The sequence below is a fragment of the Dermacentor andersoni genome, chromosome 5, assembly GCF_023375885.2.
Source record: "Dermacentor andersoni chromosome 5, qqDerAnde1_hic_scaffold, whole genome shotgun sequence".
NCBI lineage: Eukaryota > Metazoa > Arthropoda > Arachnida > Ixodida > Ixodidae > Dermacentor > Dermacentor andersoni.
In genome coordinates this window covers 185,939,548-185,955,992 of record NC_092818.1, presented here as the reverse complement: position 1 = coordinate 185,955,992, position 16,445 = coordinate 185,939,548, and the positions used below count along the sequence as shown (strand labels likewise).

The 16,445-nt window shown below is 42.4% G+C and overlaps 1 protein-coding gene across 2 annotated transcripts; it reads left to right on the top strand.

The window, feature by feature from the left end:
* The first annotated feature begins 6,088 nt into the window (after nt 1-6,088).
* Rheb (Ras homolog enriched in brain) lies at nt 6,089-16,033 on the top strand. Of its 2 annotated transcripts, none has more exons than XM_050179429.3 (9): nt 6,089-7,002; nt 7,150-7,243; nt 7,907-7,978; nt 8,053-8,120; nt 8,687-8,769; nt 8,859-8,915; nt 12,369-12,416; nt 13,913-13,994; nt 15,093-16,033. In XM_050179429.3, the coding sequence occupies exons 2-9, from the start codon at nt 7,195-7,197 to the stop codon at nt 15,180-15,182; spliced, it is 549 nt and encodes a 182-aa protein (XP_050035386.1). In that variant the 5' UTR covers nt 6,089-7,002; nt 7,150-7,194; the 3' UTR covers nt 15,183-16,033. The 2 variants fall into 2 exon arrangements, with proteins under 2 accessions (XP_050035386.1, XP_050035385.1); XM_050179428.3 differs by having other exon boundaries at nt 6,090-7,002; nt 7,153-7,243.
* The last annotated feature ends 412 nt before the right edge of the window (nt 16,034-16,445 follow it).

Below are 16,445 nucleotides of genomic sequence, written 5' to 3'. Positions count from 1 at the left end.
CAGCTTGAGGTCCGCGGAGACATTCTTCGACTCCATTTTCTGTTTCCCTCCACCTAATGGCATCAAAAAGAAAGTCTATGTGCTTGCATTTTACTGTACATAGACCAAAACCATTGACACTGTTTATGATGCAAGGCCTAACACGAGAACCCCCGATTTAATTCTGGGGTGTGTCGGCATGATAAGGCTGGCATTGGGTTCACCCATTCACACAAGCAGGTTGGTTGCTGTGATGTGGGTAGCTCCAACTATGTTGCATACAACTGCATTGTTATAAACACTATGCCAATAATGTTGATGTCACATGGCTTTACAAATTAACATGGGCTTTATAATAGGTGGGGCAAATGTATTAAGGCAGAGAGCACGACATTGAAGTGAATAAACTCGCAACAGATTACGTCATGTGTTACCCAATCATCCAAGCGCTTCAGACACAGTGTGCCACAGATGTCACCGATTTTCAGCTGCGTGACGTAATTTCGCAGAACGAAGCTCAATGCCAACTGCTTACTAATCAGGGCTGGGACTGCTGCTGCGCTGTGGCTTGTTTTGCCCATATATGGTTTGTCAGGTAGCACGCTTCACCTGTGTTGTAGAAGAGTGTTGTTCTGGTTTGCATTAATGACTCGTTTTGTGGGGTGTTACTAATTTGGGTGGACATGGCTACTTTCACCAGCACATTCAATGTTGTGGCCCCTTTTGAAAGCACAGACACTAGATGATCAGGTAATGAGCAAGCGTGAAAACCTTTTCTTATAGTTGTTTCAGTGCCATAAGTCTTTTGAAATGTTAGTTGCACCTCAATAATATGGATACTTTGGTTCCCAACCAATAGACCCTTTTCACAGGGATTCTGTGGGTGCTGGCATGTTTGATCACATGGTCACGCGTCCATTGCTTGCCTCAGATTCTTCTGTTGCATCCATATTTACAATAAATGTGCATGACACCCTGGAGCAGTTTAGCAAACCTGTTACTACAAATATTGTCGATGGTGATTAGGCAGTCAATGCGAAGCTTTTGCCACAGCTTCGGAGGACAAGTAAGTGCTTCCGGGCCTCATTACGGCTTGTCCAAACAGCGCATATATAGTGCTTGTTCTAAAGGCTAAAAATGTATTTCAAGCTGTCCAAACTTTCCACTTATGAATTAAATCAGAGTCAGTCTGTTTTGCTCTTCATTCTTTATCTGGTAAACACTTAGAATCAGTGGCTTGTCATGTTTCTGACTCAGTAAAGTTCCTCAGTACAGTCACTATGGGATTGTTTGTTTTCTGCCTAATCACTCGTGGGTGTGCTCAGTTCTGATAGACTTGTTCTTGCTGCGTACAAGCCTTGGTATGTAGATGTTCTGTACTTTGTAATAGCTCGTAGCAAAGACGCATTATCGCTAGTCACTCATTTACTCTGTGGACCATCATGAAAGGTTCAGCTTTGAATGTTCATGTGTTACGCTGTAGTCGCCGTCACCCTTGCTTTGGTGCATTGATTCAACTGTGCTCATTCACTTATTCTTTATATGTTGGCGGTATAGCGGGCGTAAGTCGGCATGTCAGTTGGAGTGGATGTGTGCAGATAACATGCGAGAAACTTGATATGCCAAGAAGTGGCGCTACTTCATTTGTAACTGCGTGACCAGTAGTACTAATTCTTGCCATTGTTCCTGGGTGGAAGTCCTTTCTCTGGATGTTAGCAATGCAAGGCTGGCAAATGAGTGAATTTTTTTATCCTCAAGGAAAGCCGTGCGTTGCAAAGACCTGGCAACACAGTCAGACCTTACGTAGCAGCGGTCAGTGGACTTTGTTGCACAGATTCATTTCATTCCTTAATATGCCCCTCATTTTTTTCGTAGCCAACTACATGTATTGCATACGTCTTCCCTCTACTATTCCACATTTTGCAGCATGAATTGAGCACAGTGCTTTAGGGAAAACCCATTTCATTTCATTTATTATCACCTTGAAGGCCCGAAGGCATTACACAAGGGGGGGGCAATACAAACACATGTAAGAGTGATTTCATGCAAAACAACGAAAAAAAAAAAACATTGCTGATTTTGTGCGACTTTAAACAAAGAAAAAATTCGTATTGAAAGAAGTAACACGGCAATACATTCGCAATAAAAGAAACAAAAGAAAAAGACTAGGTGGAAGGGTTGACAAGGGTAGACTATTCCGAGTGGTTTGTGATGGGTTCATGAACTGTTGGACATCCCAGTTGGATGTCCAACAGCTGATCGTACAGTAGCAGGGCAGAAGCGGTAATGGTTTCATAATTCGTGCACTTTCACTAAGGCAACATGCTGCATGCCAGCGAAAGCACCATCTCGTACCTCTAGAGCAAACTACTCCACGAAAAGGGTCTATGCTCTACATGAAGTAGGCCGTTAATAATAATGAATCTTGGTTGTGCACAAAGACCACTTGTTGAGAAAAGAATTGCAGTCGTTTGTTCCTGCACATTGCAGTGTGCACACTGGAATTGTAAATTCAAGAAAATCAGCAACTTGGGTGGTGGTATTCTGCTCATTGCTACTTAAAAAATCTCAGTGCAGTTTGAACCACCTTGTGGGCTATGTGGGTTATTACATCAGGTTTTGCATTGATGTAATTGCCAATAATGGCACTTTCACTCAAAGAAAGCCTTTACAACAGAAGAGGGGTGCAGTAAGGAAAGCTGCAGCTTGCTGACGAAGATAGCATGTAGGAGAAACGGCTGTCGTCTCCACTTGCTTCTAAACACAAAATCTCCGCACAGAGCAAGACTTGACAATGGGTTGTTGCGAAATATTTGGTTATTTTCAAGTTTTCGAGAATACTGAATAGTTATTTCTCGAATACAAATAGTTGCGGTGTGATATACAATCCTTTTCTAAACTAAATATTCGCCTACCCCTTTAAGCATATATTAATGAACTATGATGCCCTTGGGTCTGATAGATGAGGCTAGCACAAAGATCCAGGAAGCATTGGCATTTAAGAGCAGCCACAAGAACAGAGAAGTAAGAGGCTGGAAAATTGGTGAAGGTTGATAGAATAGGAATAGATGTAAGGTGGGACAATCATAAATTGTCTTACAGCAAGGTGATGCCATTGTCACCTTGAAGAAAGAGGCAGCCTCTACATATACACAAGAAATATTTTAGATCAACAAGCTATTGTATAGTAGTATGTCTTGACTAGTACTGCTAATTATATCATTAAGACATTTCTGTTTTTGCACATTGTTCCAGAGCTCTGGCATTGCTGAAGGCAGTTTGCACAACCATTTTCACCGAGTTGTGTTGAATAGTGCCAATTGCCAATGTGGGACATATGGTTTTCTGTGGTTAAAACAGACTAGAGAGAGTGAAAACAGCACCAAGTCAGTTTATGTGGGTGGGAGAGTATTGTTGGTGAACTGTTCATTTGGAGAGAAAATGACGATTACTAGCAAAAGGAAATTGAGGAGGAGGAGTGGGCTGCAGACGCTAATTCGTTTAAGTGGTAGTAAGAATACAAAATTGACAAGAATCCTCAAGTGTAAGCAAGCCCTGCCAATCCTAGGGACCTAATTTTTTATTAAAAAAGGAAGCGATGTGCTATTTTGACAGTTAAAAAACCAGCAATAAAAAAAAAGAAAACTTAACAAAGTGAGTTGTGTCAATAGACCTGAATTTGCACTCTTTGCTTTCGTTTCACATTTTGTCTACTTAATCAACGCTGCTTTGCGCGAGGCCATGAGTTCAATTCCCAGCCACGGTGGCCACATTTTGATAGAGATATGTACTTCAATTCAAAAACGTGTGCCGTGCTTTGTGTGTACAGTTTATATAAATCCAGAGGCCTCCCCTACGGTGTCCCTCAGTGACTTTTCAGCTTCTGGACGTTACACGCAACAGTTTATTATAATGGACAGCTTTTACACTGCTGTGCACTGGCAGGACAGCACAGCTTTATGCATAATTATCACATGCAGGATAACAGAGAAAAATAGTGTGAATGATCTGTTCATTTTGTGTTGACACATACTTATCATAAATACAGACATAGTACAGTCAGAACACTTCTACAAAGAAGTGACCTATGTAACAAAAAAATAATTCCATCTCTCTCTTATGATGAAGTAACCTGTATAACAAATGATTTCTGAAGCCCCGAGCACTTCGTTATAAAGTTGTTATAAAGTTGTTCAACTGCATACAGAGTGACTATAATTAAATCGTAGCCTTCCAGCATTGAAAGTGCGGAATGTAAATTCAACAGAACACGCATGACGAGATAAATACCTGCAGTCATGGCAGACTTCTGAGATTGGACATAACCTCCTGCTGACTCAACAAATTTTATTTTAAAGCAATAAATTACCAAAGTGCTCATGCTGGGCTTCATTTAAGCCACAATGGCAATTATTTCATTACATAGAAAAAGGAGAAAAAGTCGCAGGCCTGCATGGCACATGCTGCGCAGTCACGGTGTAAGCTGGAGGAGCGGCTCCATAGAAGACGGTCTCTTTGCGTCGGTTTCATGAGAACAAACTGAACTGTCCGCTCAGCACTGACTCCGATCTGTTGCTTGTGCTGCTCTCTGCACAGTAGTCTGCTAAGCCCGACATTGCCTTGTTGCAGCCGCATGCATAGCTCTTTGATTTGCTTCTTCATCAGCGGTTCATGCCTTACAAGGAGATCTAATAACATGTACCAAAGAGTAAACACAGTCATCGAGACTATGTCGCACACATGTCATGCCCCTTGACACCTGTTGCAATACAACGCAGCTGCAATGCAAAGTTTGCACGTATCGACGCTACGCGGTGCACATCTCTCATCGCGCGACTAGTGACACAATACGATGCGACTGCTGCACGGAGTGCCACCTGGTGCAATAATATGTAACTGCAATGCAAAGTGAACGTATCTATGCTACGTGGCCACATCTCGCATTGCGTGCTAGGACGCATCTATAGGGCATGTTTCTGCAGCAGCTAGCAAGCGTTGGCATGGCGAAAAATGTTATTGCATCTCATAGGTTCAGTCAGTTTTGGCCATAGAGTTTCTCACTACATTACCTAAAGGGAAATCTGGCACTGCTGCGCTGTGGTATGCATGGGAATGCCGGTATATTGTGACTTCGGATTGGCATCGTTCTTGGAGAGACAGGACACCTTAAAGATGCGCTTGGCAAGTATCGTTCCGTCTGTCACAATGATTCATTTTCTACTAAAACAGCACGTGAAAAGCTGTCTTAGCTTTATTATTACTCGAAAACATGTTTTGTTTAACTATGAGAACTTGTTATTGCGTGTACGATTATATGTTACGTAAAAAGTAACAGCGGGCCGCTAAGGTTGGAGGACAGACAAGGTTCGCGCTCGCTTTGAAACAGTTAGTCGTCTGTTCTTGCTTTTCTTTACTTGGTCATGCATTGTAGGTGAGTAAAGATGTAATATGCGTGAATGGAAACATTTTATGAAGATTTTACTTTGAGAATGTGTTATTTGCGTAGCCATATCCACGTTTTAGATGAAGCCTCTTACAACACCAGCCAACACGAGCCTTGCAGACACACATACCGTCATTCCCATGACGGCACGGTGCCCCCTTAAGAAACTCCCATAGACGGTGGCACCAGATATCCCTCTAGGTGTTATAGTGAGAAACTCTATGGTTTTGGCCATTTCAGAGCAGTGAGAGCTGGAGAGTTAAGGTTGGTATATTTGTATGTGTGACAGTTGGTCTCGTGGTTTCTCATTTTTCGGGAAAGCTCTCATTTGGTATTGCGAGCTTTCTTCCAGGTTAACCTGGTTCCTGACCTGCCAGAATTGGTGGTGTCTTCAGATTTCCTTTCTAGATCTTATTTATGGGGGTTCATGCGCGAGATTGATCTTAAAGTGGAGCTGTTAAAACCTCGCTGGGTTTCTCGGTGTCCGCAGCTTCGCCGAGCTGGGGGAGAGAGCTGAGAGAGAGTGAAATCGGAGTATAAAAATAGCGTTGCGCAGCATAGCGACGCCGCGAGGATTGGTGGATTCTAGCGGGGGAGAAGGAGCGACGCAGCGGTGACGTCATTGCTCTCCGTTAAAAACCCGCGCACTCGCTTCACCGGATTTCAAGAAGCTACCAGGTCCCCGGCGTCGGAGCTAGCACGATTCTGATCTCGCTTGGAGTTGTTTTCTACGTTTTCGCGCCACTATTGTCAAACTCTCGAAAACGATTAATTGTACAGGGAAGTATTCTGTGAGAGTCCACCTAGTGGGCATGTCCATTTCGTCTGCTGTTGAAGTTCTGATTTGCGGGGGGAGGCTGCGCGTCCTCAGCAACCAGGCTCCACAGCCACTCAGCACTATTCGATTACGTTGGTGAAATGAAAGGTGGACATCGATGAAGATTAATAATCTTGTGGGACAGATTTAATCGATTAATCATCGATACTACCACATATTACCAACCCTACTATACATATAGTTGTAACAAGTCAGCATAGTAACTGTGTGCTACTATATTATATTCATATTTTAAGAAGTTCCGGGTGGTGTCGCAACGCGCGGTTTTTACGATTTCTCTGTTTATATATTTCACGACACGGGATTTTTTTTCCATGGACCAGGAGAGCGTAGACAGTGCCAAACAAGGCATAGATAGTATAAAAAAACTAGACGAAAGCAAAACGCATATTTGAAAAATTGGCGGGCTTGTTACATATAATTTGGAGTAACGTACGTCTATAGCGGGTAGTGTTACTATTTCTTTTTTTTTATTGTATTTTTATAAACTCTAACAGGGAAACTGAAACTAAAGAAACAGCCGTCGTCGTGATCTCCGCAATCCAACCATGGCGCAAGTTTTCTGTCCATCACTACTCATTCGTCTGGCAACAAGACCAAAACTTGTGCTCAAAGGAGCTGCGATTGTTGGGGATATCGCCGTCGTGCTACCTAATCATTGAAACTTTCGCGGACCGCAGTTTCCGCCAGTTTACTTGTTCGTGTTGGTGCTGCCCCTTTCTCTCTGCGGTCAGGGCCCGAGGTAAGCCGTGCATCGGTTGACTAATTCAACTCGGCGAAAATGTTGCCTGGGAGGACTTCAACTTGTGCCGTCGCAAGCGTGGTGTTTACATTTTGCGTCGCTTAATCATTCATTTCTCCACACCATCTACGGGCTGCTCGTCGCAAGTAGGTTGCGGTCAATGTGTGTCCACGGCTGACGCTGCCTGCCGATATGGCTCCCAAATCTCGGAAAATTGCCATTATGGGCTTCCGATCCGTCGGTAAGTGATCTTTTTTTAAGCCTAAGCCTTATCGCAATCCCCGAGGCCGTCGCGCCGTCTCCTTCGCGCTTGGCACAGATGGTAGCTTTTTTCAGACTTACATGGCGTGTCACCGTCGCGCGCCGTGCTCGTACATTCGGTGATTTTATTGCCTAGTTGTATTCGCGTATAAATTGGCGTTTGCCCGATGTATTTTGTCCCTTAGGACGCTCTACTCCCCTAGCTACAGTGGTAAACTGCACAATATCTGCCGTTCCTCGCGCACTGATACCGCCTGCTTCGTCTATCGTGGCCTTCTTGCTTTTCGTATGTAAAGACACTTTCTATCTTTTAAACGTAACGTGTTTGATTTCGTGTTTTTTCGATTATAGCTAGCGTCGCTGTAGAGTGTTTGGAGCTAGCCTCTTCGGACGTGGTACACGGGTGAATGTGCGCCGTCAGAAAAATGCTGAGGAGCATAATTTGCGACTAGGAAACGTACTATGAGAACGAACTCAACTTTACAATCCAAACTTATCGGACCAGCAAGTCACGCAAAAGGCTGCGTACGCGGGGACGTGTGTCGCTGCTAGCAGACGCCAGATTGAATCGCGGTGATAGTGTGGGAGGGGCGCGTCAGAGAGGCGAGCGTTGCATGATCACGTGCGTCCTTGACTCGTGCAGGAAAGTCGTCGCTGACGATACAGTTCGTGGAGAACCAGTTCGTGGACTCGTACGACCCCACGATTGAAAACAGTAGGTGCCCCTTGCCGTCGGCGCATTGTAGATCGTGAGGGGACTTCTCACGGTAAATTTATCGTTGTCTGCAGCATTTCACAAGACCGTCAAACTCAAGGGCCAAGAGTACCACCTCAAGCTCGTAGACACTGCAGGACAGGTACGCTGCCGGAATATCGTCCACTAAATGATGCCTTAATATTGTCACAAGTGCCGCGGTTCAATGTGGTTGCGCGGTTCAATGTGGTTTTTATTTGTGCCTATGTACAAATGCTACTAATAGTCGGTTTTCTTTCGAGCCCTGCGAAGGGTTGCTTGAAGTAAATGGTGGAATAATTGCTAAGCTACTCTCGTGAGAGCTCCTGAAAGTACTTGATCACCGAATATTATCAATTAGCGCTACTGTTTCCAAGCAGTTGTAAAGAAAAAAATAAATGCACGCCTAACTCTGTTAAGACAACTGGATTATGTAGATTACAATCTTAGGAATCGGTGGCAAAAGACTGAATTCTATTAACTGCTTGTATTATGTTGGATATCACTAGTGCAAGCAAACATTGGAGGTGTCTTCTTTTTTTTTTTTTGTCTTGCACTTGGACTGTATATAATGCCTTGTGTCGTTTGCTTTTCTGTCTTGATCTTTCGCTCCAATACATAGCAAACTCAGTTTAGTTTTTTAAAGAATGCTGCTTGCAATTCTGTATGTCTGATTTCTTCAATTCACAGGATGAGTACTCCATATTTCCTCAGTCTTACTCCATGGACATCCATGGCTATGTGTTGGTCTACTCGATCAATTCTGCAAAAAGGTAGAAATGAATAATTGCTGTTATATAGCCAACTTGGCTGTTTTTCTTTTCTTCTGTGTTTTGACATTGACCCTTTTTCTCTCATGTAGTTTTGAGGTGGTCAGGGCACTTTACGAGAAGCTCCTGGACATGACTGGAAAAGTCCAGTAAGTGCACAACCTTGAAACATTGTTAGTCATTACTGATCCAGAGGTGCAAGGTAGTAGGACAAATCTAAGCAGGTAGTGGATAGCCATACATGCCAACAGAGCCGTTATATAAATTCAAAAGGGTAAAGGTAACGATTCTTTCTGCTATACTTTAAGGAAAGTATAGTGTTTGCATACATTATTTATATCTGAAATCGCAGAGTAAGCCTTTCTTATTCTGTGCCTTGTGGGTTTAGAAGATCACTTCTACACAAGACTTTACTAACAGTAAAGCAGCAGCATAAATAATCAATAGAAGCACGTGCTCAGGTTGTCAACTGCTTCATGACAGATTGGTGCATAGATGAGATGAGATTATTGTAAAGGATTGGCTCATAATATAGTTCCTTTTTATGCAATTTAAAACAAAAGTTAGGTTTCCTTGATTAGAATCTGTGTAGTGACACTTGCCTTGCTATGGTATGGTTAAGAGCTTGGGCACTTATTAAAAAACTGTGTCCTAAATTGATAGCAGCATGTGGGGTCTTGTACAGGTGTACTAGTACAACTCATAAGTGCTCTGGCAGGCTGCTTGTTTGATTGCATGATTGTCATAAACTTGTAGTTAAATTGTATGTACGATTCCCGGTCATGGTGACATCATTTCGATGGGAGCTGAATACAAACATTTGTGCTGTGCCTTGAGGGCATATTAAATAACCTCAGGGGGTTGAAATTAATCTGGAATGTTCTGCTATGGTGTTTTGTCAGTGCCTGTGTTGCTTTGCGATCTTAAAGCTCAATAACCAATCAATGTAGGTGCATAAATTGTGCCGTCCTTGAGTCACATGCGAGTAGCACACGCCTTGGACTTCCTTCTCCGAGGACATGCTGCATTGCAGTCGACAGGTACCAATATACTGTGTGTGCGGTGAATTTTCCTGCGCGACATTTGCAAAAATATTTCATTCATAGAGGTTTTATGGAGTTGTTTCAAAGCTGGTTGAAAGTTGTGGCACTGTTTCCAGTGAAGCTCCAAAACCGATTCTCCGTTACAAGTTACTGTTATATTAAGATAAATTAGTTTCGCACGTGAGTCACTTCTAGTCTCCAGCTTTTAGCATGCTCAGGTGATGTGTCCCCGTAAAGTCTTGGCCATAATACTTGCTGATTAATCAGCACGAATTCAACCTATTTGCTTTCTATTTGAAGTTTGTGGGTACAGCATGACAATTCTCATTATAAGTTGCCTGTTTACATGCCCTAATTTTATTAGGGAGCATTGCAGGCTGCGCTGTTTCTTTCTTTTTTTTTTTTCTTACATAGAGCTTGTGAAATGACCACACTATTGAAATTGTATTCTGGTTAACAAGGCTGTCTCGAGGATAATGCACTCTAAAGTACAAACACCAATCCTGTTGCAAGAAGGTTAAGTAGGGGACCGCACATATTAGCTCATGGGGAAATGTCTGAATGCACTTTCTCCTGTTTAATTCTGTTGTGTTGGCAGTCAACATTAGCCAACATGCTGAGGATGTATGGAGGTCTCTTGCATCTTCAAGAACTCATTCATTCTTCTGAGCTGCCGTGTCACAAGGTTGTATTCTGGTTAACAAGGCTGTCTCAAGGATAATGCAGGTTGATGCAGCTGCAGGTGGTTAAGGTTGATAACAGTGAGAGGAGAGTCACTTAGAGATGTAAATAGGCAGTTGCCGTGACATTAATACAAACTGCCTCATGTATAGTTGAAATAATGCTCCAATATGCCAGGTTAACCTTTTATTGATGAATGTTGTTGATAGGCAAAGTACCAGAACTTTTTTTTTCTTGCCGAGTTTCGGTATTGAGTATGAAGTTTCTGGCTAAACATCTTCAACCAACACTGAATCACAGGCAGCAGGTGTCATTTGTTGGTTTAGAGCAGGAATACAGGACATGGAAGAAGTCTGGCATGTGGCTCATTTTCTGTTGAAAGCATGGTCAGAGGAGGCATACCGATAAAAGATCTTCAGCTGCAGTGGTGTAACACACGTAATGTAAAGCAAATGAAATGTATACCAATGGTTCACATATGATGAGTGCTGTCTGTACTAACTGCAAATGAAGGCATGGGTGACTTGGGGTGACGCACACTTCCAGTTTTCTGCCTGGGGTGTCCTATTGCTGATAAAGTTATTGCAAAATGTTTTTTTTTTCTTTTTGTTCATTTTCATTCGTGATGGTTCTTGCACATTTAGATAGAAAATAAACATTTTTTTTTAGGGGGGGGGGGTATTTATATGTGCTGGCATTATAGCTAAAGTCCAACTGTAACGAAACTTTGGGTAAATTGGTTATGAAGGAGTAGTGTATGCCATTAAATCAATCTTGGCAAGGCTACAGGGCTGGCATTATTATTAGCAGTCCTTTAGTAGCACCTAAGTAGGCAACACGTGTAGCTGGTGGTTAGCGGATGTGATGCAAATTCCAAAACTTGGCATCAGAAATTCGGCGGAGTGCTGCAAGTCTCCGAGGTCATGCCGATAAGCCATGCTGGTTCTCAGTACTCAGTTTTGCATCATCTCTGGCAAACAGTAATGGCAGTGATTTTATTCATGGGTTTCAAAAAACATTTATTCTTGCTAGCTTTGCATGACTCTTCAACTAGTATTCAGATATAACATTATTTTATGGAGGCTTTTCTATATCTTGTATATATGAAACTTGGCTTCTATATAGTAATAAGTTTTGTTTCAATTGGCCTTTAATGAGGTTGTGGAGACTTTTTAACAGTTCAAAGGTTGTCTCAACCTGCGTCTTTTAGGAAGGGTGGCATATGCTTAGCTTCCTGAAGCATTTTCCACCTTTGAGGCCCCAAGTGTTCAACTCATGATGTACATTAAAGCTTCCTGCCATTCACAGCATTGTTGTGCTTCTGTGCTTTTAATTAGAGCTCTGTGTTATGTACCATGGTGTTAGTGCATCATGTTGTGTAGGAGTTGTTGAACCTGCCTATTATGTTGCTCAAGTTTGTTGAGTTGCCACACTGTGCTTGAGACCAATCTAAAGTATGACTTGTACATCATTCAGCATTCAAGGAACGTACTGTTGGCTAGAGTTGTAGGCAAGTTGGCACTGTTTGGAAGCAGTGATATGCTAAGGTGAAAATTTCCAGTTCACAATATCAAAGTAAAAAATAACCTTTCTTTGCTGCCTCGTTATATTGCAGAAGCTGTGCTGCATGTGCATGTTCCCTTAGACCAGATAGAGAATGTCATATATTGACATTTGAGTAGTCTTGATTGCTGCAGAATTAAGGCTGATTTGGTAACTTGAGTGCAGCAGTCAGCCCGTATTTCGTCTAAGTAATTTCTTCTTTCTGTGTTGTTAATTTTTGTTACAAAGATGGGCTTGCCTTCTGTCCTTCAGTTTTGAAGTGGTCTGTTTGAAATTGCACTTTGTCATGGTAATTTAAAATGTGTGCAATTTCAGCGTCCCCATTGTTCTTGTTGGCAACAAGGTAGACCTGAGGGTTGAAAGGTGAGCCAAGAAACTTTGTTTTGTTTAAGAAACAATTCGCCTGCTGGATAGCACAAACAGTAGTGATAGTTCAACTACAAGACTTGTAGTATGAAATGTAAGCACCCCCCTGCCCCCCCATTTTTTTTCTTGAACTCTTGCGTTAGTGTGTTCCTTTGTAAACATTGTTTTCAAATTTTACTGTACCTAGGCTGTCATATTATTGGAGGCATCAGATCGGGCTGTTTTTCTTGGAAGAGAAGTGTGTAAGAGCTTATTAAGCAACATCATTTAGCTTCAGTAAGTGGTATCCCTAAGTTGACAATAGTGGACCCCTCACAATTAAGCAAGTTTATTTTGTGTTAAGCTTGCTCAGATTGGGAAGAAAAAAAGTGATAAAAGCTTGATGATAATTGTCCACCTGTACTTACCCAGAACAGTGAAAGTAGTTTGAAGTTTATATAATGCAGGAATCTTCTGGTCACCACGAAAAACATTGCATTGTGCAAGCTGCATAGGCCACAAGAGATAGGATGCAATGTGTGGATTCCAAAGTTTCGTTGCTGTAACATTATGTGCCTCTGTTGCTCAGGCCTAGGACTTAGATGGTCCTTTCACCTGCTGCACGTGTGTCCGTATAATATCACAATGTAAGCACTGATGCCTGTGAAATTTGGAAACATTATATTGTACTTACTTGCAGCCAACACATTACTGTGTTAAACATTCCACCTAATGGATGTGACTGTTAATTTATTTTTCTTGTTTCCCTGGTGCTCGGCAATTCTTTTTAGCCTTTATGTCCATACATTATTTTCGTCTGTTTTCCATTGAGCTCATTTTTGGCTCCTCACATCCTTTTGTATGATGCCTTAGAGCCATAACAATGCCACTAATTGTAGCTCTAACCTGCATGCAAGCAAGTTCTTTCATAATTTCTTTACAATCACTATCCTATACTGCAGCGATATATAAGCCAGCACAAGAAGCATTGCGTGCAAGTATGGACGAGGTTCTAATGTATTTCTTTCTGGCAAGCGTAAAATCTTTTAGCTTTGTGGCAGCCGACTTCAGGTTGGTGGAGGTGGCTCCTTCCTGCACGTCTGAGCAGTGCATTGCCGTAGCTTTGGCTGACATTTGCTGCTAGAGCATCAGCAAAGTGAGAGCCATATGTTAGTGTTCCGTTTTACAGTGGATCGCACTGTATACCCATTCTACGTGCTGTAAGCCCTGGTTACTCTCAGGCACTCCCATTCAATGCGTGACCTTGAAAAAGACAAGTCCACTTGTCGAAACATTGGCTCCTGCTTTTATCTTGTTCTCATTTTGCTCATCGTCTTGAATTTCCGTCTCCCGCCTTCCCTGTGTTTTCCCGTGGCCTGTATATTATAATTTAAAACTGCCAGCTATAATAGTCTTGTTCAAAGTTTTCTGTGAAGCTTCATTTAGTAGACCACATTAGCACCACCTAATGTGCTTACCCTCCTTTTTTTTGTGTGTGTTCAAATGTGTGACAGGGTTGTTAGCTATGAAGAGGGGAGGCAAGCTGCTGAATACATGAAAGCAGCATTTTTAGAGGCCTCGGCAAAGCAGAATCAGGTGAGTGCATGCACCTTTGACTCATTTACTGTATATGACGGAAAAAAATGCATCGTCGTAGCCAGCACCATGGTACTAAGTGCGGTAGTGAAGCCTCAGTTTAGTGTGCGTACAAATGCCGAAGATAGTGGATGTTTAAACAGCTGCTGCTGTAGCTCATTTGGTGGAGCGCCGCGGTAGCCCTGTATGGCGTTGTGCTGCTGAGCTCGATGTCACGGCGGCCCCATTACGATGGGGGTTCGCCCCCATAGTAACGTGCAATAACTCTCGTGTACTTAGATTTAGTTGCATGCTAAAGAACCTCTCGTGGTCAAAATTAATCCAGCGTCTTCCACTACGGCGTGCCTCATAACCACATCGTGGTTTTAGCACGTAAAACCCTTACCGAATGTACATACCTTACCGTTACTAATTTTTATCGCTGTTGGACTCTTGAATAGTTGGCCACAACAAAAGCACCAAATCGGGAACTTATGTAACTTATGCTCAGAATACAGAACTATTATACGTAACGTAGGGTCTTTCGATGCGAATGCATGATGTGCTGCACTGAAGACCTCCAAAATAAGGCACCATGCACTGCGAGATATTGGAGGTCATGGCTAGCTGAAGGTTTTGCTACTGACAAGGATGCTGCTCCACTTCAGCCTCTGCCATACGGCGAGAAATTTGACAGGTGCATTCACGAGCAACTGCATGCAGTTTGACCGTTTGCGTCCATGGCAGCTTTCATTTATTGGTTCGATATTCCTTCACGGTGGCATTGAAATTTAGTTATATTGAGGTTCAAAATACATGATCTATAGACAAAAAGTTTTAAAAAGTTAAATACCTTGTTATATCAATAAATTTGTTAAGTGAAGTTTATTACATATATTAAGGTTTAACTAAGTTTATAATGAATATCACATATGGCGTTTGTATTACCATGTAGGATGCAACTTTATTAAATAAAAATTTGATTGCACTGTACAGTCGATGTGCATGTGATGTCAAGCAAGATTGAACAGAGGTTTTCTGTACAGTCGGAGTAGTCACGATTGCAAATGTTTCAAGCTCTCGTAAAGCACAAGTGTTACTGTGAATTTTTTTTCGCAGAGCGTGTTTGAGATCTTCAGCACCATGATACAACAGATCGACAGGGCTGATGGCAATGTGCCCGAGAAGCAATCCTGTGTTGTCTCCTAATGGCTTACCTCAGCAGAGCTGTTCTCCATCTGATTCTGTTCAGGGACTGCTTGGAAGCGTTTGGGCTGTGGACAGAATAAAGAAGCCCACCGCTTTTGCCTTCAAAGCTGCTGTGGGATAGCTCTGTGCTGTGCTTATCGAGAGGGTGTGCTGCTGCTACTGAGAATGTCGGTTGTCGCGGCTGTAGAAGAAAGAGTGGCTGCATGGTGTTTCTGAGTAATGTGTGCGACCTGCAGTGCTCGATTTACACTTGCTTCCTTTTTCTTTTTTGATTTTCTCTTTTGCCAGCTGTGCATCAAGCTTGGCGAGTGTTTGTAGGGCTGCAGGTCTGCTCTTGCAAGAAATGCCGAGGCTTTTCTGTCTATAAATTTGCTTAGTGGGCATCAAGTGCTGTTGTAGTAGGAAAGCATGTTGATTGACGTCTTTTGTTATACGCACAAAATCTGCTCTTGGGTTCTCTTTGTACAATATGCAGTGCTGTCTTGATCTGTCCTTTTTTTTTCTTCTTTGGAATGACTTGTTTATTTGGATGTCCTCAGTGGAGCTTCATTTCTTTGTGACATGCCTTGTGAGGGTCAGTGTTGTTTTAATGCCTCCAGCTGCGTCAAGATGCACTCCCACTTTCGTTCTCGCAATTACCATTTCCCCTTGTGGGAAATATGTAAAAATTGTACTTACTCCATTCTTCTCTCAATTTGTATACACAAAACCGCAAGACTGTGAGCTTTTATTATCATTACTATAAGGAGGCTTAGCCAGTTAGCGGTGACTGGTATGTGTAAATGACATAAAAAAGTGACAGTTGTACTGCCGATTCTGCAGATCGCAATAAAACTGTGATACTGAGAAAACTTGCAAAAGTGTGGTGATTGAATATATTGCATACAAGAGATTACTTGCCTATTACACCACCCCTACTGCCGGCAACTATGTGGTGTGTGCATCCTGATGGTTGCACAAGTGTAGTGTAGGTTTCTGTAAAAATTTACTTTTAGCCTAAATATACTAGAGGGTCGGCCGCAAGTTTGTTTGAGCAAAAGCATTGCATAATTCAACCTCGGAAAATTTTGTCATGGCCCATTTAAGCTATAGGTGTAAGGGAAAGCTAAGGTAGTTTTGCAAGCGTTAGTTGATGGTTTCAGTAAGACCATGGCTGTTACTGCAAAGCAGTGTCAGCTTGCATTATAATCGGAACAGTATCCATTACTTTTCCAACGTTAAAAAGCCAGGCCTCGCTGGTGTATACATGTGAAATAACGAACT